The 23,055-nt window shown below is 39.4% G+C and overlaps 1 protein-coding gene across 14 annotated transcripts in view; it reads right to left on the reverse strand.

Annotated features, from left to right (window-relative positions):
• Positions 1–6,884: 6,884 nt before the first annotated feature.
• Positions 6,885–23,055, reverse strand: part of NPL (N-acetylneuraminate pyruvate lyase) — a 47,203-nt gene continuing 31,032 nt past the window's right edge. For 8 of the 14 annotated variants that reach the window (XM_078078079.1, XM_078078075.1, XM_078078077.1 and 5 more), the window contains one exon: positions 6,885–7,262. In XM_078078079.1, coding sequence (XP_077934205.1) covers positions 6,900–7,262 — 363 coding nt within the window. In that variant the 3' untranslated portion in view covers positions 6,885–6,899. Of the gene's footprint in view, positions 7,263–9,114; positions 10,040–11,572; positions 13,745–23,055 lie in introns of those variants that run through there. The other 6 variants (XM_078078086.1, XM_078078085.1, XM_078078083.1 and 3 more) reach the window with 4 other exon arrangements.

Consider the following 23,055-nt stretch of genomic DNA (forward strand, 5'->3'; position numbering starts at 1 on the left):
CTGTATCCAGACAGGAATGAAGTTTTGTTTGTTTGGTTTGTTTTTTAAAAGGCTCACAGAGACTTCCTGACCGCTGGAGTAGCTTGACTTCAGAGTCTTAGGAAGTGGCCCACACTGCTGAATAGGCTAGGGTCCTTGTATTCGGTGTCCTCCCAGAATCCTTATACTCTTTTCACTTCCAAACCCAGAATAAATTAGGTTAAAATGGGTAGGTTTACATTAAGAGCATATAAAAGGGCAAAAGAAGTGAAAGTGCAGAATAGAAAGGCAAAGTCCAAGAAGGAAGACAAGTTGGGTGCTCTCTGCATTCCAGGAGGGTATCCAGTCCCAAGTTCTCCTGTGGGCCAAACTCTTCCAGCACTCTCACAAGTGCATCCATGGAATCTGGATATCAGACAGGTTAATGGGAAGATCTATTTTAAAAAGTCCCCTTGAAAGTTCAAAAGTACAAACCATAGGCAAAAAATTAAAGTCACTGATTATATTAAAGGATATCGCCTAAAAAAAAGACACAATGAAGTTAATGCATAGTTGACAGAGTTGAGGAAGATATTCATGATGTTTAAGCTTGTCAAGAGATGATGAACTCTTCTAAACTATTCAGGGAACTCCTTCAAACCAACAAGAAAAATGTAGCAATCCTCAAAGGGCAAGAAGCAATTTCAGAAAAGGAAAACCAACAGGTCACTAAGCATATTCAAGAGGCTCAAAAGTATTAGTAACAGGAGAAATACAATGAAAACAGTAAACAGATATCACCACATGCCCATTAGATCGGCAAACATTAGGAAAGTGAATTAGGAAAGTGAATACTGTCAAATGTTGGTGATGATGTTGGGATATAAGATTCACCATGCCCAGCTGGTAAAAAAGTAGACTAGTACAGCCATTCTAGAGAGAAATCAGGTACTATTTAGTCAAACTGTGTGGGTTAAAATCAAACTAGTCTGCTCCTTGATACATTTTTGTGTATGTATGTATATATATATATACACATATATAGATATATATATGACAAGGTATACATATATAAAAAAGTTTCACATAAGCATGAAGAGAACATATAAAATATATTCAGTACAGCATTATTTCTGTTGGCAGGGAGTTAGAGGCAATTTGGTTCTCTTCCCTAGATAGATAAAATGCAGTGGATGTTAACCATGGAATCCAATGCAGCTGTCAGAAGAAATGAATTGGATATACACAGAGCTTAAGGGCACAGGGGTAGTGAAAAGAAAAAGGAACAAAATAAGTTATACAACAGCATTTATGTAAATTTAATATGACAGGTGTTTTGCATAAATATTTTTAATAGATACACATTAAACGCATTAGAATGGATGTCTGTTGTTGGGGAGAGAAATGAGGGTGAGGAATTATTTTAAAAGGGAGACATGAACAATTCTAGGTTCCTTTGGATAGATACGGAGGACTGTAAATGATACAGATGTCAAGGATAGATATAGGGTCTAATTCTTATTTATATTAATTAAATGTTTATTGAGGGGTGGGTTTGTTTTTATTTTTATTTTTTTTTTTGGTACAAGGCACTATTCTAGAAGAAACAGCCTAAAATAAGACAGACGAGATCCTTTTCTCATAGAGCTTGCATTTAGAGATGACTTCTGTGTATGATAGAGTAGCTTTTATCAGACCAACTCTCCCGCCAGAAGCAACTCCAAAACAAGACAGCTGTTTGAAGCATTAGAAGAAAGGCAGCTAATATCTGAGGGGCTAAAATCCTGGGGAGGAGGGAACAGCAGAGCTTTTGTGTCACTTTTCACTTTGATACATTTACTGATTCCTAAGCTGCCCAGGGCAAGAGATCAAGAAGCCATGTAGAAAAAAGAGGCTGCAAGGCTGAAAAGCTAGGTAGAGCGTTCAGGAGCCTTATGGTACTAGAGAGACAAAACCTGGAGTTCACCAAGGAAGAGAGAGACCAGGCTTTCATCTGACACCCCCTGCAGAGGTACATTCTAAAAGGAAGGACAAACTCAGGGGAATGAAAACCAGCCTTAAATCATCTCACTTCCTCATTGAACCAAAGTGCTTTACCTTTCTCTTTCTGCCAGAAGAGGAAGACAGAATGACCTATAATTTGTACAATTCTTTATAGAATCCCCCAAATTAAAAAAAAAAAGTCTCCGGCAAGCCAGGAGACAGGCCAAATAACTGAAAATCAAGAGGAGAAAATATAACAGAAATGTGCCCATAAATGATTCAGATGTTGAAATTATCAGAGACTTTATAAAAATTGTGATTAATATATTCAAGAATATAGATGAAAACATTGGAGGTAATTTACAGAGAGCTGGAATAAATGAGAAGTATCAAATAGAAATTTTAGAAGTGAAAATAGAATCACCGAAATTCAGGACTCAATTAATGAGTTAATAGATTGTACATAGCAGAAAAGAGAATTGGTCAATTGGAAATAGATCAGTAGAAAATATCCACATTGACCTTGCAGAGAAAAACAAATGATAAATACATGAAAGAACCTAAAAGATGAGTGGAACATGGTAAAAAGATCTAATGTACATGTGATTAAGGTTTCAGAAGTAGAAGAGAGATAGAATGGAGAAAAAGCAGTATTTGAAGAAGTATTCCCTAAAACCAATGAAGACATAAAGCCATAGATTCGATGAAAGCTTGCATTTTAGCAGTCAATAAAAAAGGATGCAAGTAAAATATTCACTGGTAATAAGTTGCTATGCAGAGAATTAAATATAATGCTGGGATAGAATTTGAGTGGGTGGCTATTTTAAACTGGAGGTTAAAAATATCATCCCTGAGAAGGTCATATTTAAGCTAACATCTGAATAGCAGACAAGAAGGGAACCATGTGAGAATCAGGAGAAGAACATTGCAGGCTCTTTCTATCCCCCTGTAAAGAAGAAAAGAGGTAACAGGTCAAGTCAGGTAGGGCTGGATAAAGTTTGAAACAGAAAAGTGTCTGTGTTCCAAAGTGCCTTGAGCACCATGATCTTACCAGCCAAGGAAGTCCAAAGATTATCAGTTAAAAACAAGACATCTCCAAGGGGAAACTCTACCACAGGCCAAGGCAGCTCTTTATGGTAAAGACCTAAGCTCTTAGTAGGAAAGGTCTGCAGCATGGATACCTGGATATTTGGGAGGAGAAGATGGTGGAGGAATAAATGGCTGTTATTTCTCCATATGATCCAAATTCCTCCCTTGGAAGCAGAGCTGGTGGCCACAGGTTTTGCATTTTATTTCATTCCTTCTGATCCATTTTTAGTCAATCCCTTGTAAGAAAGGTCTGTGATTTCCCTGACTGGGCCACAAGCATGAGTCTTCCCTGACCTCCCTCAAGGGGGTGAACTGTTCTGGCAGATCACCACGCTTTTAGTTATATACAGACTATGCTAAAAGAACTCACCCCAAATTTTCATACATAATTAATTCAGTTAATTGCCGTCCTTTTAACTGAGCTATTTTACATATATGTGAAGATGAACAACGCTTAAATGTATAGCCCTTCATTTTTTTTTTTTTTAATCTGTGTATACACCAATAGACCTATCACCCAAATCCAGATATTGGCCATTTCTATCATCCACAAAGTTCTCTTGTGTCCTTTCTCAGAGGTAAATTCCATTCTGACTTTTATCACAAGAGTTCATTTTGCTTGTTCCTGAACTTCACGAAAGTGGAATCATGTAGTATATACTGTTTTGCATCTGGCTTATTTCACTCAACATAATATTTTTGAGATTCATTCATGTTAGATATAGCAGTCTTTTTTTTTTTTTTTATTGCTGTTAGTACTCCGTTTTATTATCCACAATTTGTTTATCCATTCCCCTGAGGATGGGCATTGGAATAATTTCTAGTTGAATAGAGTATGAATAGAGTTGCTATGAACATTCTTGATTGCGTCTTTGGCCCCTCTGTTTTTAGTTTTAGTTTTTGTCTGCAATGGGGGAAACCACAGCCCTTTGAATGTCTTGTGGTATTAGAATTCCAACAAAGCAATATTTAATACTGTATTAAAATGTGGCCCCAGCTCTGTAGCCTTTAATTCAATTATCATTAATAATGGGGGCTTAGAAATAGTTGAGTCTTCTGATTATGATTTCAAAGAACTTAAAAGACCTTGGGCAGCTTTTTAAAGAAGAAATTCAGAGACTAAAGGAAAAGAAAATGTAGGTTGAACGTACCATTTCCATGAAATCATCTCAAAGTTAAGTTTTCTATTGCTACTTAATAAATTAGTATAAACTTAGTGGCTTAACTCAACACTTGGTTATTACCTCACATTTCTGTAGGTCACATTCTGGATAGAACATTAAAAGATTGTGGTTGGTCCTGGGACACCTGGGTGGCTCAGTTGGTTAAGCATCTTTGACTCAGGTCATGATCCTGGGATCCTGGGATTGAGTCCCACGTCAGGCTCCCTGCTCAGCAGGGAGCCTGCTTCTCCCTCTATCCCTCCCTCTGCTTGTGCTTGTTCTCTTTCTCAAAAATAAATAAAATCTTTTTTTTTTTAAAGATTTTGTTTATTTATTTGACAGAGAGAGAGACAGCGAGAGAGGAAACACAAGCAGGGGGAGGGGAGGAGGGAGAAGCAGGCCTCCCGCCAAGCAGGGAGCCCGATGCAGGGCTCGATCCCAGGACCCCGGGACCATGACCTGAGCCGAAGGCAGACGCCTAACGACTGAGCCACCCAGGTGCCCCCAAAATAAATAAAATCTTAAAAAAAAAAAAGACTGTGATCCTATATGCTCTTAGAAAGAGTAAACAAATTTTATGATGCTAAGTTTGAAGTGTTTTAAGTGGCTGGTCCCATCCTACATTGTACTAGGACTGGTCTTTTTGACGACTAGCATACAGAAAGGGATGGTAGGTCACTCCTGAGGTTGCTCTAAAAGACTATGATTTCTGTTTTGGGCTCTGGCACATTCTTTTTCTCTTTCCAGAGGAAGCAGGCTGAAGCCTCTGGCCAATGGCCAGCAAGGAACTGAGGTCTGCTCACTACTATGTAAGTGAACCTAGAAGCTGATTCTCCAGCCCCAGTTGAACCATGAGATGAGTGAAGCTCTGGCCAATAACTTGACTGGAACCTTATAAAACACTTGAGCCAGAACAACCCAGTTAAGCTGCTCCTGGATTCTTGACTCTCAGAAACTGCATGAGTTAATAAATGTTTGCAGTTTTAAGCTAAGTTTGGGGGTGATTTGTTACATGGAATAAATAACAAAAACAAGTATCTTCTATATCTAGGTTCTGTCTATTCTTTCATTCCTTGCTGCCACTTCCTTAGGTTAGAGCTTCACCACTGGGTACCAACTGCAATAGGCCACCCAATGGTTTACCTGTTTCCTGTCTCTGTCTTCTACTCATCACACTGCTTCAAGAGTGACATTTTTAATACAAAGTCGTGTCACATACCTACCTACCTATCCCATACGCACATCTTTTAGTGATGATGACTCATTGCTTTCCCTTTTCTCACCCAGGCCTCTTCGACTTGCTTGTTCTTCTCAAATCAGTTAGCAAAAGGCATTGTCTCATTGTGTACGTCACGGTTCCAAATAGTCACACATGGCTCATTCAAGAGCCCACAGATATTTTTCATTTCCTACCCTCTATGGTTAGATGGAAACACAGTAAAAACTTCCAACCTAGGAAAAAATCTGAGAGTGGCACTATCATCTGGGCTCCATTAATAATAAATGCAAATTTCTATTGCAGTTCTTGCCCTGGGTTTAGTATCATTTTCAACTTTATTTTGCCAGCTATTAGTTAAAAGGTTTACCAGTGATGTAATGTTTCTCTGTTGTATAAAGAGCTTATACCGAATGCCTTGGATAGCTGTAAAAACTAATACTTCACTGTGTTTATGTTGTGCCAGATACAGTTCTAAGAACTTTATCTGTATTATTTGGTGTGATTCTCATAATAACCAGGAGACAGATAACATCAGGAGATGGATATTCTAATTCTCATGTTATAGATAACGGAAAGACTGAGAAGTTAAATAAAATGTTGTAGGTCATATACTTAGTAAGCAGTGGAACCAGGACTTGAACCCAAACAGCTTGGATCTGAGCACATACTTATAACCATGAGGCAACTCTGCCTGTCATACAACCATGGTATACTGTTTGTCATTCCATACTCTATGGAACCCAACTCTCCACTACATCAGTAGGTCCTTGGGCTTGAATCTTAGGGACAACACTAGCTAAGAGATATTGTTAAAAGTGGACATACAGTTTTAAGATTCTCAGTGTGAAATATAGTCTGGTGTCACCCAGTTAAGATTCATATTCTGGCTCTGCCACAGACCATGTGTGACCATAAGATATTTAACATCTCTTAGCCATAGTTACTTCATTTTTAAAATGGGAAGATGCTAAGTTGTATCAATTCTAAAATACACTTTAAAAAGCATTTTGGTATCTCTAGACTGAGATGGCATGTTCTACTTTATCAGTGTTTTTTTTTTCTTCCTCAGAGGTGTATCAAATGATGTCTTACAATCAAGAGCACCTTAGAAATTCGATGAAACGTCATGAACCTACATCATAAACTAACTACAAAGAATAGATAAATAAGCATATAAAATTCAGGACCTAACATATACCATATTTAAAACTTTTTTTTCCCCTAAAAAAAAAACAAACGTGAAAACTACCTTGTGTTCATTGTACGCATGCACTGTTGAAAAGATTAGGTCCCACCTAGAGCGAGAATGGCAAGGGGTATATCCATAAGGAATCCAGGGTGAGCTGCAGTGATCAGTATGTCCCAAAGCACAAAAAGTGATGTGCCACCTTTTAAGGACAAAATATACCAACCCAGGATATCCCAGTAAGGATGCCTATTCTGCCCACTGGACTAGTTTTGTTCACAAAATAACAAGTCATAGAATCTTACCTTCTAAGATTTAGTTTTAAATGCGTTACCAACAGTAACCCATGGCTCGAAAGCCAGGGAGGCTTTGGCCTAACATTAAGTTCAAACTTAGTGCTGTAAGTGTGGAGAGAGGCTGCTGAGTGGAACTGTGTATGCCCACTAGCTGAGCCCACAATACAGAACTGGAGACCATGAGGAGAGGGCCTGAGGGATGCTAGATACAGCAAATAGAACATAGTAGGATGAAAGTTCAATTTATTAAGAGTGGAATTAATAATGTTATTAATAACAGCTTGAGATTTAAAGGGACTGATGACTTGTTCAGGATGGCAAATGTCACAGATGAAGTACATAATCTGGAGTCCAGCAGAAACGATTGTCTAGATTTTGAGGATAAAGAATGTAATATATCTGATACCTTTAAAATTACTCTCTTCCTTGTTATATAGTTCTGGTATTCATTGAAATGCCAGTTTCTATCAGAATTCATTTTTGTGGCTTGCTGTGCATATTTATCAGTGAAGATTTGCTTTTTTTTTTTTTTTTTTTACAAGCAAACATGACATTGGAAATCATTCATGTGTTATTTTTTTGTATCTGTTGTACCAGTTTCTACGGAGCCATTTGTTTACCTACAAGTTTATTCAAGTTCATTGGATTTCACAACTTGCTTTGTTCCGCTTTACAATTATATTTGCTTTCTCTGCCTTTATCCTATAGAAACTCATTTAGATTTAGTTTACAGTTTGTCATGCTTCTTACTTATGTAGCCACCGAAACACCATATCCACATTTGCTTTAATGGTTCCCATATTAAGGTGTGGGGTTTTATTTTCCCATGCATTTGTATATTGGAGCATTTTGTTGCCTGCTTACACCAGCTTTCATGGATACTAATACATTTCTATAAGATAATGAGATGTTACCTTCTTTTAGTGTTAAATAGTTTCACATATCCAGAATTTGTAATTTCCTATTGGATACTAGTACAGAATGTACTGTATTTTCATGAACAAATGTTTTCCTTTGCAAACTACTTTTAAAAACTTTCTTTTTCTCTTTTCTTTTTTTTTTTTTAAGTAGGCTCCACGCCCAACATGGAGCCCAATGCGGGGCTTGAACTCATGTCTGTGAGATCAAGAGTCAGACACCAGGGCACGTGGGTGGCTCAGTCGTTAAGCATTTCCCTTCGGCTCAGGTCATGATCCCAGGGTCCTGGGATCCTGCTCAGCGGAGAGCCTTTTTCTCCCTCTCCCTCTGCTTGCTGCTCTGCCTACTTCTGGGTGCTCTGTCTCTATCAAATAAATAAACAAAATCTTAAAAAAAAAAAAAAAAGTCAGACACTTAACTGACTGAGCCACCCAGGTGCCCCCCCTTTTTAATAAACTTTCAATGAAGGTAAATGGGATATACTCACCTATTAAGAGAAAATGACTCTTAGATTGGAACACATAGCAAAATATAAATTTATTCTATTTAAAAGAAGCATCTAAAGTGAAAGATTCCAACAACTTGAAAAAAAATGGAGATGTTCTAAATAAATCTACTAGTGAAAAAAATAACAAAAAAGTGTTGAATACAATTAAAAAAATGCATTGCTATGCTGCCACCAAAGTAAAAATATGCCTTAAAGGTAAACAAAAGTTAAAGGGAAAAATGAATCCAAAGAGGGGGGGAGGCAAAGAGGCCAAAGAGGCAAGAGAACCGTGATGTAAGCGCCTACCCTGACAGAGTCTGCTGATCCCTGATGGACTTGAGCTTCCTTTCACTGAAAGTTGCATGGGGCTTAGGAGAAAGGAGACAAAGCCTGGAGGCTGCCCAAAGTGCAGAGGCTGAGATGTACCCATAAGTCAGAATGCCTTACACCTGCAGTGAAAAGTGAACAGAGGCTGAGAGGCACCCATAAGTCAGAATACCTTACACCTGCAGTGAAAAGTGAACAGAGGCTGAGATATACCCATAAGTCAGAATGCCTTACACCTGCAGTGAAAAGTGAACAGCAATAGCAACAATAAAACAAAATAAAAAAAACAAATCAAAAAAACAAAAATAACAAAAAACAAACCCAGAGGAGGAGCATATTAAGAAAGCTTGTCTGTTACAAACTAGATATCTGGTAAGGGGGGAAAAAAAAGATTCACTTCCTGTGATGCTCCCAAAAATTTCAAGTCAATTATTTTAAAGTGGTCACTAGTCAGCAGAGAGAAATCACCTGGATGAATTCAAATCATATCCTCTTTGGTAGAATGCATTTTCCATCCAGACTTGAAATAATTATTACATATAAGGTTCCACTATACATAAACACATTTAAAAATCACAAAATATGAGGATAAAAAGTACCAAGAGCATCAGCAGAAGAAAAAAACCAACCAGCAAAATTGTACTTGTACATATTTTAAATGTTAGAATTATCTAATACAGACTATGCACATACCTATCCTTCCTTCATGTTTAATTCACCCTACTGCTAAATAAATAAAAAGCCACAAAATTAAAAAAAAATTTTGCTTAATTTTAACCAGAAAAATCATGATGTATACTATCCAAACCCAAGAAAACAAAAAATTCCAGATAGAAAAATGTATTTTTCCACAAAATAAGTTTATATAATAACAAAAACTTGTAACAATATATATAGCTGTACGTAAGCTGCAATATAATTAAGCCTTATTGTAAACTTTTCTTCCTTCTGCACCATTTCCTTAACCCATTTTTCAATCTTCTGGGCAACTTATAGTTATTTTACACTCAAAGCACAGAGTAACATCTTTAGTTTAACTTTCCTATGACTTACAAGGCCTTACAGGACCTGGCTCCTTCCGGTCCCTTTAAACTATTTCCCTTCCTATTCTTTCCTTAGTGTCTGAACTCTGGCCCACTGGCTTCTGTTCAGATCTTCACACTCTACAGACTCTGTTGTGGCTTGGAATTGTCAGATCTTTGGCTCCTACCACCAGGAATATACCCTCTGCTTCTCTTTACCTGTCTGGCTCCTTCCCAGGATTCTAATCTCAGATGAAGTCTAAGGGACACAGAGACACTTCCCTCACTGCTTTGTGGGAGTTAGTCTCTCTCCTCCTGCACCACCATTCTCCAGCACTTTCCTCTGGCCAGATTCAGTGATCTTGATGGAAGACCCACAGATACTGCAATTCTGTACAGACAAGTGAAAGAGCAAAAGGTAGAGAATACTCAGTGGAATGTTCAAATTGGGACCTCAAAGCTGACTGAGGTTATTTCCTTAGGGAAAGGACAAGGACGATACTAACTGGGTCAATGTTCTGGGGAGTCCAGATAGCAACCGCAACCTGCAGACCGCCCAGGCTTGTGAATATTACCTGCAGCTCTTAGTAAGAGATGGGTTTAGATGTACCCATTCCCTCGAGTCCTGAGGTGAATCACTTTGTTGCACTGCAGTCCAAGGATTCCCAGGAATGCGATTTGTAGTCCTTGTGCCACCTCCTCCCACCCGAGGCAGGGGACCTTAAATGGGGCCAACTGGACTTGGACTATATATAGATCACTCTGAGCCCCTGATGTGCTTGCCCATCAGTGGGAGCCCACTTCCAGGACCTCAATGATAACTTTGTTACGTGTGCTTGGTGATGGGCAAGAGGCCTGTCCCTTACACCAAAGGTTGATATTTGAAAAAATTTTCTGTGCGCACAGGACCTCATCCAACATCTGGCTCAAATCCGGGAACCTGGCATTGATGAAGGTCATTCTAGCTGCTGTGTAGAAAATATACTGGAGGTGAACTTGATGTCCAAGCTCCTAGGTGGTCCATGTGGCATAGAACTCGAACACTCCCTATACCTGGTATACAGATACAGGTGACAAGTCCTGCTGGATACAGGTTCTATACACATTTGGTGGAATCCATTCCATTATGTTTACTAATTGCACGATTAAGATCTAGGAAATTTCTGTAAGGTTTTTCTTTTGGTTGTCTAACTTAAAATGCTGAAGTGTCCTATGTATCAAATGATCTCTCAAGAGTCACCAAAGGGGTTGGCAGAGAAAACATGATTTGGGTTAGTTATTTTGTCCACCAAGTAGCCATTTCTTAGCCCCAGAAACCCAAAGTGCAAGGTGATGCCCCACCTCTAGCAAGGGCTTAGCTCTGCTGTTTGTATAACTTTGATTCCAAGATTCCTTCTCCGTATAACTGAAGGAAATTGGGGTTGAGTGAGCATGTGATAAGGACAGTGATTAAATGGGTTAGATCCATTCTTTGCTCTTCTTGCTTTGACAGGCATTTAAGTCCCACTCCATTCTTCCTTATGTGAAAAGCCCGGGTGAGTCCAGGTGGGTGCCTGGTCTTGGACTGCAGTCATTTTAGAATGTCCCTTAGCACAGCCCAGCCCAACCCAGCCTTCCCTCAGGTTCCAAATTCCTGACAGAAGGGATTTTATGTGCTCTTCATGTGATCATAAAGAGGAAATTTCTCTCAAGTTGTAGCAAACAGCCTTTCTGGAGAAGAGCATGCATTACCCATTCCCCACCTCCACCGGTGCCCCACACACCATGGCATTTTCCTACATCTGTGAATAAACCCAAGAGATCCTAAGTAAAACCAGTCCCTGGAATCACTTTGTCCTTCCACCATCCCCAGTGAATTGATCTCAGAATTCCATCTTGAAACAGAGGTTAAAAATCCGCTTTTAGTATCGTGCTGAGTGAAGTATTTCACATCATTATTTTAGTTTTAATATTAAAGACTAAACTCAAAGGTAATAGTAAATTCATAATACTCCAAAAATTTACTTTTGATAAAAGGCATTATTAGTAACTATTGCTATGTAACATTCATTTCCAAGGAGTTGGATGTTAGAACACACAGAGTTAAATTCAACCCTGGTCACTGAAGAAAAATCATCTTATTTCTCTTTGTGTTTACAAGCTCTTCTTAACCATCTTCAAAGTTCTCCAAGCACTGACTTCAGAAAAACAAAAACAGAAAAACAGAAAAAAAAAAATCTTGCCTAGTGGATAGCTAAAATGTATCTTCATAGAAAAAATTAATTTGACTTTAGTATACTTAAGTAAGGATATGACCTCTTCAGAACCAAAAACCTCCCTTTTCTTCCTTTAGGAAATTAACGGCTATAAAGAAATGTTTCAGTGAGAGAATATAAATTCACATAAACCACTGCAGTTCAATTTCTTATTCCAATGCCTTACTCCTGAAGGAGGTAGAAATATGAGAAAACAGCACATGTCATTCCTGAGCAAAAAGAGGAGTGAGGAGCCATAAATATAACAACTCTTAACTGATCAATTGGCAATGGTAACTGAATCCACAGATAATTTCAAATTCTCATTTTGAAAAAGTTCTCCTTTTCAGAGATAAAATATAAAGAGTAAAAAAAAAAAAAGAGTAAAAATCTTCGGTAATTGGGCACCTGGGTGGCTCAGTTGGTTAAGCGACTGTCTTCGGCTCAGGTCATGATCCTGGAGTCCCAGGATCGAGTCCCATATCAGGCTCCCTGCTCTGTGGGGAGTCTGCTTCTCCCTCTGACCCTCCCCCCTCTCATGCTCTCTCTCTCTCATTCTCTCTCTCAAATAAAATAAAATCTTAAAAAAAAAAAAATCCTCAGTAATTGATAGACTGGATAGTCAGGTTTACAATCACCAAGGGTTGACTGGCAATACACTTTGTTATTAGGAAGCACTAACCAGGGTTTTTTGGAAAGGAGACTAAAACAGCCATACTACTGAGAAAGAAAAGAATAAAGAAGGTATGTAGGGATAGTGAGAGTGAAATCTTTTGGTCCTCCCCAAATCTTCGAAATGTGCTGAAGTGTGACCAGGAAATAACAGTTAGCCCCTGGGCTCACAATAGAGGGGACATTGGCCTTCACTTACATTCAGGGCACTGTGGGGGAGCCATTCACTTCCTGTGGGGAAAGGGGAAGTGTGTGGTGCCCAGAGGAGAGCTCTTTGGTTGAGACTTTGAGCTTTGAGAAGTTCTCTATATATCAAGAAGTGGAGACTTGAGTTCATCTTTGGGGAGGGCCTTTTCTTTGTTCTGTGAAAAGCTATTCTAATGGGCCCTTGAGTGATAAGAACTGAAGCAAGTCTTCACCTAATGCAGTGTTTTGGGGGAAAACTGACATCACAGTGAATCCGAAAGCAGATATTCTAGAATTAGGCTGAGCAGCCAAGTGAGCGGGTGTGTTAATAGTTGTGTAGAGTTGAGTTATGTTGTAATTTGGCATTGAAGTAAATGTATCTGCCTAAATGAAGTAGCTCAGAGTTGTCCTAGACTCCAAATGAATATTTATTAAAATGGAAGTACATTATAGTGGTTTAAAATTTAAAAAAAAAATTAAAATAGGATTAAGAATCAGAAATCAAGATAACGGGAGCTCCTAAAGGCAGATGGGATGAATCATTATAATTTTCTTCTTGATTCCATTTCATCCATATAAGCAGAAATTTCTCCACAAAAATTTTGTGAAATATTGAATAACTCAGGGCTCATGATTCCTTTTAGAGTTTTTGCCCCTTCACAAAATAAAACATTTTTAGGATCTTAGAAGGTACTTAAGTACTCGTTGATTGGGTGAGATTTCATTTGCTAGAAAAGAGTTTAGTTCAAGTTCATCTAAAAAGTCCTTGAGAAATTAAGGCACCATTCAAGGTACACACTCTGATTTGATAGAGAGGCACTAGCTATAGGATTCTAAGTTTCCATCCTTTAAATCAGTGGAAGAAAGGAAATCCAGGCTCTTCAGCTTAGCTTTTGCATCATCAATAAACTCCCTGGAGGCTTTCTGCAGTGGAGGCCGGGGTGGGCCCATTGGAATCCCAGAGACCAGAGTCATGATGGCTTTGGTCTGCGACACTCCAAAACCTAGACGGGAAAAATAAATAAGGAAATGTGACTGGGACCATCCACTTTGCCACAAACATCCTAAAGAAGAGATCATATTCTAGTGACTTCTATGATAGGATAAGGTGGAAGTAAAAGAGGGGAACATTTCTTATCACTATGGCAGACTGAGCAGACATAGGAATCCCTCTTCCTGCCTCGAACATATAGAAAAGCTGGAAAATTTTTGACAAATTGACAAACTGTAAAACAAAACAAAGAAAGACTCTAAGTCAACCTCAAAAGCAAGAAGGAGGGACCAAAGGTACCAGGAATAAAGAGGTCAGCGTGGTGAGTTGCTGAAGCCAAGTGGTCCATGAGGATAATCTGAGTCAGGGATATATGACTGTGGATCAAATGATGCAGGACTTCATCGCTAAGACAGAATTTAGTTCAATCACATCTAAGAAGTCCCTGAGAAATGCACTCCTTAAGATGCTGCTCTTTTAGAGCTCATGTTCTAAAGCTGGGGCAGGAACGCAAGATGAAGCCTCGGGTCTGTGCAGAGCAGGGGGCTGAAATTAAATGCCCTATGTAAAACTGGTAGTCAGCCTTCTATGAAAGGCAATAGAAGAAAACCTGGCCTGCTGGCCTGGGGATAGAGAGGCATGGAAGCTTGACTTCTTCCAGGCTGTGGATGGAAAAAGATCTTATGAAAGAAATCCCAAGCCTGTCGTCTCCTCTCAGGAATTCAGCTGGATAGGGATCAAATCATTCTGAACACCTACAAACTCAACAGGAGATCGAAGAAAAGAATAGCAACAACTCTCTGAACAGAAAAGCGACCACTTTCTGGAAGGTAGGACGTGCGGAGAAGTGAATCCGAGGCGATATTTGGGAGGATAGACGGCGGGGGAGGGGCCTCCGTTGGCCGCTTCTGGCAAGTGATAGAGCCGTGGAGCACAAAATCGGAACTTTTAGAAGTCTGCTCTGCTGAGGGACGTCACTCTGGTGACTAAGTGGGGGGTGGAACCCTCGTGGGGCAGTGTGGTCTCAGGACCCTCGGGGTCACAGAAAGACCGGGGGTGCCTGAGTGCGGCAGAGCTCCCAGGTATTGGAGCGGGGAAGCCGGCTGCAGAGAAGGAGCCCAGGCATGGGCTCTCAGCTTGGGGTTGCCATAAACTGTGATCCAGGGCACAGTCGGGCCACTGCTCCTCCAGCAGGGACCCAACAAGTGGCAGATCCAGGGAGACTCACCTTTCTCCCCCGGGAGGAGCGGCGTGGGAGCGCACCGCAGGGATCTGCTGGGTTTGGAGACTCCACACGGGGTCGGGTGCCAGAGATAGAAATGCGCGGTCACAGGCTGGGTGAGCACATAGTGCGGCCGGAGACCAGGGAGACGGGAGTGACTGACTGCTTTTCTCTGGGGGCTCACTGAGGAGCGGGACCCCGAGTTCTCGGCTCCTCCGGGGTGGAGACTGGGAGGCCGCCATTTTCACTCTCCGCCTCTAAAGCTGAACGGAAACCATGCAGGGAACAAAAGCTCCGGAGAGCAAACCCGAGCAGATTACTTAGCCAGGACCGGGCAAGGGTGGGGCAATTCCGCCTCTGGCAAAGACATTTGGGAACCACGGCAACGGCCCCTCCCCCAGAAGATCAGCGAGAACAGCCAGCCAAGACCAGGTTTACAGATCAGTGAGAACGGCAGAACTCCAGCGCTAGGGGAATAATGCACATAGAACCCATGGCTTTTTTACCATGATTCTTTAGTCTTTCAAAGTTAATTATTTTTTTTTAACTGTCTTTTTTTCTTTTTTTTTTTTTGAATGTTTCTTTTTCCCTTTTTCAACCAACATCTTATCAATCCCTTTTTTAAAAAACATTTTTATTTTTCATTTTTAGAGTCATATTCTATCCCTTCATAGTAGTTACCTGTATTTTTGGCATATATATGTAAGTTGTTCTCTCTTTAAAATTTTGAGATAGTTTCTTCTAACAGATCAAAATATACTCTAAATCTCTAGTGTATGGTTTTTTTCTACTCCCCTGCCTGATCACATTCTCTCCCTTTTCTTTTCTTTTTTTTTTTTTAAATCCTGTTCTTTCTTTTTTCAAACAACTTATCAATTCCTTTTTTAAAATTTTTTGTGATTTCCATCTTTACATTCATATTCCATCCCTTCATCATATCAACCCTTATTTTTGTACATATATAAGTTTTTCTTTCTTTAAAATTTTGGGAGGCACTTTCTTTTAACAGACCAAAATACACCCAAAATCTAGTGTGTGGCACTGATCTATAAACCAGCCTGATCATATTTGATCATATTCCGTTTTTGTTTTATTTTGTTTTGTTCTGTTTTTGTTTTTATCTTTATCTTTTTCTTTTTCCTTTTTTTTTTCTTTTTCTTTTTTCTCTCTTTCCCTTTCTTTTCCCACTGCTTCAGGTCTTTTCTGATTTGTTTAGAGTATATTTTCTGGGGATGTTGTTACCCTGCTAGCATTTTGTTCTCTCATTAATCTATTCTCCTCCGCACAAAATGACAAGACGGAAAAAATCACCTCAACAGAAAGAACAAGAGGTAGTACTGACTGCCAGGGACCTACTCAATACGGACATTAGTACGATGTCGGATCTAGAGTTCAGAATCATCACTTTAAAGATACTAGCTGGGCTTGAAAAAAGCATGGAAGTTATTAGAGAAACCCTTTCTGGAGAAGTAAAAGAACTAAAATCTAACCAAGTAGAAATCAAAAAGGCTATTAATGAGGTGCAATCAAATATAGGGGCGCTAACTGCTAGGATAAATGAGGCAGAAGAGAGAATCAGTGAGATAGAAGACCAAATGATGGAAAATAAAGAAGCTGAGAAAAAGAGAGATAAACAACTACTGGATCACGAGGGCAGAATTCAAGAGATAAACGATACCGTAAGACGAAACAACATTAGAATAATTAGGATCCCAGAAAAAGAAGAAAGAGAGAGACGGGCAGAAGGTATAATGGAGCAAATTATAGCAGAGAACTTCCCTAAAATGGGGAAGGAAACAGGCATCAAAATCCAGGAAGCACAGAGAACCCCTCTCAAAATCAATAAAAATAGGTCAACACCCCGACATCTAATAGTAAAACTTACGAGTCTCAGAGACAAAGAGAAAATCCTGAAAGCAGCTCGGGAGAAGAGATCTGTAACCTACAATGGTAGAAACATTAGATTGGCAACAGACCTATCCACAGAGACCTGGCAGGCCAGAAAGGACTGGCAGGACATATTCAGAGCACTAAATGAGAAAAATATGCAGCCAAGAATACTATATCCAGCTAGGCTGTCATTGAAAATTGAAGGAGAGATAAAAAGCTTCCAGGACAAACAAAAACTAAAGGAATTTGCAAACACGAAACCAGCCCTACAAGAAATCTTGAAAGGGGTCCTCTAAGCAAAGAGAGAGCCTAAAAGGAACACAGACCAGAAAGGAACACAAACAATATACAGTAACAGTCACCTTACAGGCAATACAATGGCACTAAATTCCTATCTTTCAATAGTTACCCTGAATGTAAATGGGCTAAATGCCCCAATCAAAAGACACAGGCTATCAGATTGGATTAAAAAACAAGACCCATCGATATGCTGTCTGCAAGAGACTCATTTTAGAACCAAAGACACCCCCAGATTTAAAGTGAGGGGGTGGAAAACCATTTACCATGCTAATGGACACCAAAAGAAAGCTGGGGTGGCAATCCTTATATCAGACAAATTAGATTTTAAACCAAAGACTGTAATAAGAGATGAGGAAGGACACTATATCCTACTTAAAGGGTCTATCCAACAAGAAGATCTAACAATTGTAAATATCTATGCCCCTAACATGGGAGCAGCCAATTATATAAGCCAATTAATAACAAAAGCAAAGAAACACATCGACAACAATACAATAATAGTGGGGGACTTTAACACCCCCCTCACTGAAATGGACAGATCGTCTAAGCAAAAGATCAACAAGGAAATAAAGACTTTAAATGACACACTGGAACAAATGGACTTCACAGACATATTCAGAACATTCCATCCCAAAGCAACGGAATACACATTCTTCTCTAGTGCCCATGGAACATTCTCCAGAATAGATCACATCCTAGGTCATAAATCAGGTCTCAACCAGTACCAAAAGATTGGGATCATCCCCTGCATATTTTCAGACCACAATGCTTTGAAACTAGAACTCAATCACAAGAGGAAAGTCGGAAAGAACTCAAATACATGGAGGCTAAAGAGCATCCTACTGAAGAATGAATGGGTCAACCAGGAAATTAAAGAAGAATTAAAAAAATTCATGGAAACCAATGAAAATGAAAACACAACTATTCAAAATCTTTGGGATGCAGCAAAGGCAGTCCTAAGAGGAAAGTATATAGCAATACAAGCCTTTCTCAAGAAACAAGAAAGGTCTCAAGTACACAACCTAACCCTACACCTAAAGGAGCTGGAGAAAGAACAGCAAATAAAGCCTAAACCCAGCAGGAGAAGAGAAATAATAAAGATCAGAGCAGAAATCAATAAAATAGAAACCAAAAGAACAGTAGAACAGATCAACGAAACTAGGAGCTGGTTCTTTGAAAGAATTAACAAGATTGATAAACCCCTGGCCAGACTTATCAAAAAGAAAAGAGAAATGACCCTAATCAACAAAATCATGAATGAAAGAGGAGAAATCACAACCAACACCAAAGAAATACAATTATAAGAACATATTATGAGCAACTGTATGCCAGCAAATTAGATAACCTGGAAGAAATGGATGCATTCCTAGAGATGTATCAACTACCAAAACTGAACCAGGAAGAAATAGAAAACCTGAACAGACCTATAACCACTAAGGAAATTGAAGCAGTCATCAAAAATCTCCCAACAAACAAAAGCCCAGGGCTAGATGGCTTCCCAGGGGAATTCTACCAAACATTTCAAGAAGAATTAATACCTATTCTTCTGAAACTGTTCCAAAAAATAGAAATGGAAGGAAAACTTCCAAACTCATTTTATGAGGCCAGCATTACCTTGATCCCAAAACCAGACAAAGACCCCTCAAAAAGGAGAATTACAGACCAATATCCCTGATGAACATGGATGCAAAAATTCTCACCAAAATACTAGCCAATAGGATCCAACAGTACATTAAAAGGATTATTCACCACGACCAAGTGGGATTTATCCCTGGGCTGCAAGGTTGGTTCAACATCCGCAAATCAATCAACGTGATACAATACATTAACAAAAGAAAGAACAAGAATCATATGATCCTCTCAATAGATGGAGAAAAAGCATTTGACAAAGTACAGCATCCTTTCTTGATCAAAACTCTTCAGAGCATAGGGATAGAGGGTACATACCTCAATATCATAAAAGCCATCTATGAAAAACCTACAGCGAATATCATTCTCAATGGGGAAAAACTGAGAACTTTCCCCCTAAGGTCAGGAACGCGGCAGGGATGTCCACTATCACCACTGCTATTCAACATAGTATTGGAAGTCCTAGCCACAGCAATCAGACAACAAAAAGAAATCAAAGGCATCCAAATCGGCAAAGAAGAAGTCAAACTCTCACTCTTTGCAGATGATATGATACTTTATGTGGAAAATCCCAAAGACTCCACCCCAAAACTGCTAGAACTCATACAGGAATTCAGTAAAGTGGCAGGATATAAAATCAATGCACAGAAGTCAGTGGCATTCCTATACACCAACAACAAGACAGAAGAAAGAGAAATTAAGGAGTCGATCCCATTTACAATTGCACCCAAAACCATAAGATACCTAGGCATAAATCTAACCAAAGAGGCAAAGGATCTGTACTCAGAAAACTATAAAATACTCATGAACGAAACTGAGGAAGACACAAAGAAATGGAAAAACGTTCCATGCTCATGGATTGGAAGAACAAATACTGTGAAGATGTCAATGCTACCTAGAGCAATCTACACATTCAATGCAATCCCCATCAAAATACCATCCACTTTTTTCAAAGAAATGGAACAAATAATCCTAAAATTTGTATGGAATCAGAAAAGACCCCACATAGCCAGAGGAATGTTGAAAAAGAAAAGCAAAGCTGGCGGCATCACAATTCCGGACTTCCAGCTCTACTACAAAGCTGTCATCATCAAGACAGTATGGTACTGGCACAAAAACAGGCACATCGATCAATGGAACAGAATAGAGAGCCCAGAAATGGACCCTCAACTCTATGGTCAACTAATCTTCGACAAAGCAGGAAAGAATGTCCAATGGAAAAAAGACAGTCTCTTCAACAAATGGTGTTGGGAAAATTGGATAGCCACATGCAGAAGAATGAAACTGGACCATTTCCTTACACCACACACAAAAATAGACTCAAAATGGTTGAAAGACCTCAATGTGAGACAGGAGTCCATCAAAATCCTAAAGGAGAACACCGGCAGCAACCTCTTCGACCTCAGCCACAGCAACTTCTTCCTAGAAACATCGCCAAAGGCAAGGGAAGCAAGGGCAAAAATGAACTATCGGGACTTCATCAAGATAAAAAGCTTTTGCAAAGCAAAGGAAACAGTCAACAAAACCAAAAGACAACCAACAGAATGGGAGAAGATATTTGCAAATGACGTAACAGATAAAGGGCTAGTACCCAAAATCTATAAAGAACTCATCAAACTCAACACCAAAAGAGCAAAGAATCCAATCAAGAAATGGGCAGAAGACATGAACAGACATTTTTCCAAAGAAGACATCCAAATGGCCAACAGACACATGAAAAAGTGCTCAATATCACTCGGCATCAGGGAAATCCAAATCAAAACCTCAATGAGATACCACCTCACACCAGTCAGAATGGCTAAAATTAACAAGTCAGGAAATGACAGATGTTGGCGGGGATGCGGAGAAAGGGGAACCCTCCTACACTGTTGGTGGGAATGCAAGCTGGTGCAGCCACTCTGGAAAACAGTATGGAGGTTCCTCAAAAAGTTGAAAATAGAGCTACCATATGATCCAGCAATTGCACTACTGGGTATTTACCCCAAAGATACAAAAGTAAGGATCCGAAAGGGTACGTGCACCCCGATGTTTATAGCAGCAATGTCCACAATAGCCAAACTGTGGAAAGAGCCAAGATGTCCATCAACAGATGAATGGATAAAGAAGATGTGGTATATATATACAATGGAATATTATGCAGCCATCAAAAAGAATGAGATCTTGCCATTTGCAACGATGTGGATGGAACTGGAGGGTATTATGCTGAGCGAAATAAGTCAATCAGAGAAAGACATGTATCATATGACCTCACTGATATGAGGAATTCTTAATCTCAGGAAACAAACTGAGGGTTGCTGGAGTGGGGGGTGGGGTGGGAGGGATGGGGTGACTGGGTGATGGACACTGGGGAGGGTATGTGCTCTGGTAAGCGCTGTGAATTGTGCAAGACTGTTGAATCTCAGATCTGTACCTCTGAAACAAATAACGCAATATATGTTAAGAAAGAAAAAAAAAAAAGAAGAAGAGTGTAGCAAGAGGGGAAGAATGAAGGGGGGGAAATCGGAGGGGTAGACGAACCATGAGAGACAATGGACTCTGAAAAACAAACTGAGGGTTCTAGAGGGGAAGGGGGTGGGAGGATAGGTTAGCCTGGTGATGGGTATTGAGGAGGGCACATTCTGCATGGAGCACTGGGTGTTATGCACAAACAATGAATCATGGAACACTATTATCTAAAACTAATGATGTAATGTATGGGGATTAACATAACAATAAAAAAAATTAAAAAAAAAAAAAAAAAAAGAAATCCCAAGCCTATGCCATCTATGAATCTGGATCCATATTTGCGTTAGGCACTTGTTGTAAAAATTGGACTAAGAAATTAACCTAAAAACTCGTTAGAATTGGTGAAACTATAGTGTCCAACAGAGGCAAATGTAAAACCACTTGTTAGGACACCTTATAACCTAGAGCACAATGGATTCTCCAGGAAACAACAGTCTCTGAAGACAAATTCAAAGTTAAAAATTACAAAACACATGAGAAAAAGAAGCTGCACAAGAGCTTGCAAATGCACAACCGACAAATCCCACATCCTGAGAACAGATGATACACAATTCTGAAAGAGACCTCACAGAGATAAAGGAGGAATAGAAGCCATAGGCTAAGAGAAGGGCATATAAATAAAGTACAGGAAAATCTGGAAAAACAAATACTAGAAATGAAAAAATATATATATTCAATGAAATGAAATAGTAGAAAACAGAGCTGAAGATAGAATCAGGGATGTTGAAGGTAGATCTAAGGAAACAATACAGCAGAAAGAGAAAGGTATTTGTTTTAACTGGCTATGGTTTTTGGATCCAAGATATGAGAAGTAACTTTCTTTTGCTAAGCTAATAGTAACAACTGAGTATCTGGAAGGAAAATACTAGCATGACCAAAGATACAGAGTATAGTTTGATGAATGCAAAATGGCCCTTCCAGGCTTATTACAAATGGCAGAATAGGGAGCTACCCTCATAATAAGACTACAAGTTTATTAAGATAAGTCTCTCCTTGCCTAAACCATGAAAGCTCCAACCTGCCAAAGAAGTCTGAAATGATTTCTTTAAAGATATGTTCTTTTAAATCATAAAAATTATCTACAAGAGTCCACTTTATATACATATGTATGTATGTACATATGTATGTAGCTATCTATCTATGGGGGGGAGGGCAGAGAGAGAGAGAATCTTAAGTAGACTCCAGGCCCAGCATGGAGCCCAATGCAAGGCTCGATCTCATGACACTGAGATCATGACCTAAGCTGAAATGGAGTTGGACGCTTAACCAACTGAGCCACCCTGGCGCCCCGAGTCCACTTTTAAAATGCAAATATTCTGGCAAGAGTAAATTCTTTCAGCTAATATCTTAGAGCTATATTTGGCAAAAATGTTGCAGTCTCACTGCTGGTATACAGAATGATCTTATATATACACAGGTACACTTTTAGTTCTAATTTTAATAGTTCAATATTTATTTAATGCACCTTAGGAACATATAAAACTATCACACCAAACCCCCAATTTTGTGAAAAGTATTGTTTAGGACAAGGGTATAATAATAGGTAATTAATGATACCTGAGGCACATAAATATGACAGAAATCGTGAAAGTGAAAAGCAGATGGGAAACACTGTCTTTAAAGAATTAAGAGAGCTCGCAGACGACCCTGCAAGAATGCGGGCCATACCACATAATGGGTGCTTGGGGCTCGGGAGGAGTTGCCATGATAAGGCAGAACGGCTCTGAAAGGGAGGTGGGAGGTCTGCCAAGAATAAACCTAAAACTTTTCCTGGACTT

This window comes from Halichoerus grypus, chromosome 7 (genome assembly GCF_964656455.1).
Source record: "Halichoerus grypus chromosome 7, mHalGry1.hap1.1, whole genome shotgun sequence".
Classification (NCBI taxonomy): domain Eukaryota; kingdom Metazoa; phylum Chordata; class Mammalia; order Carnivora; family Phocidae; genus Halichoerus; species Halichoerus grypus.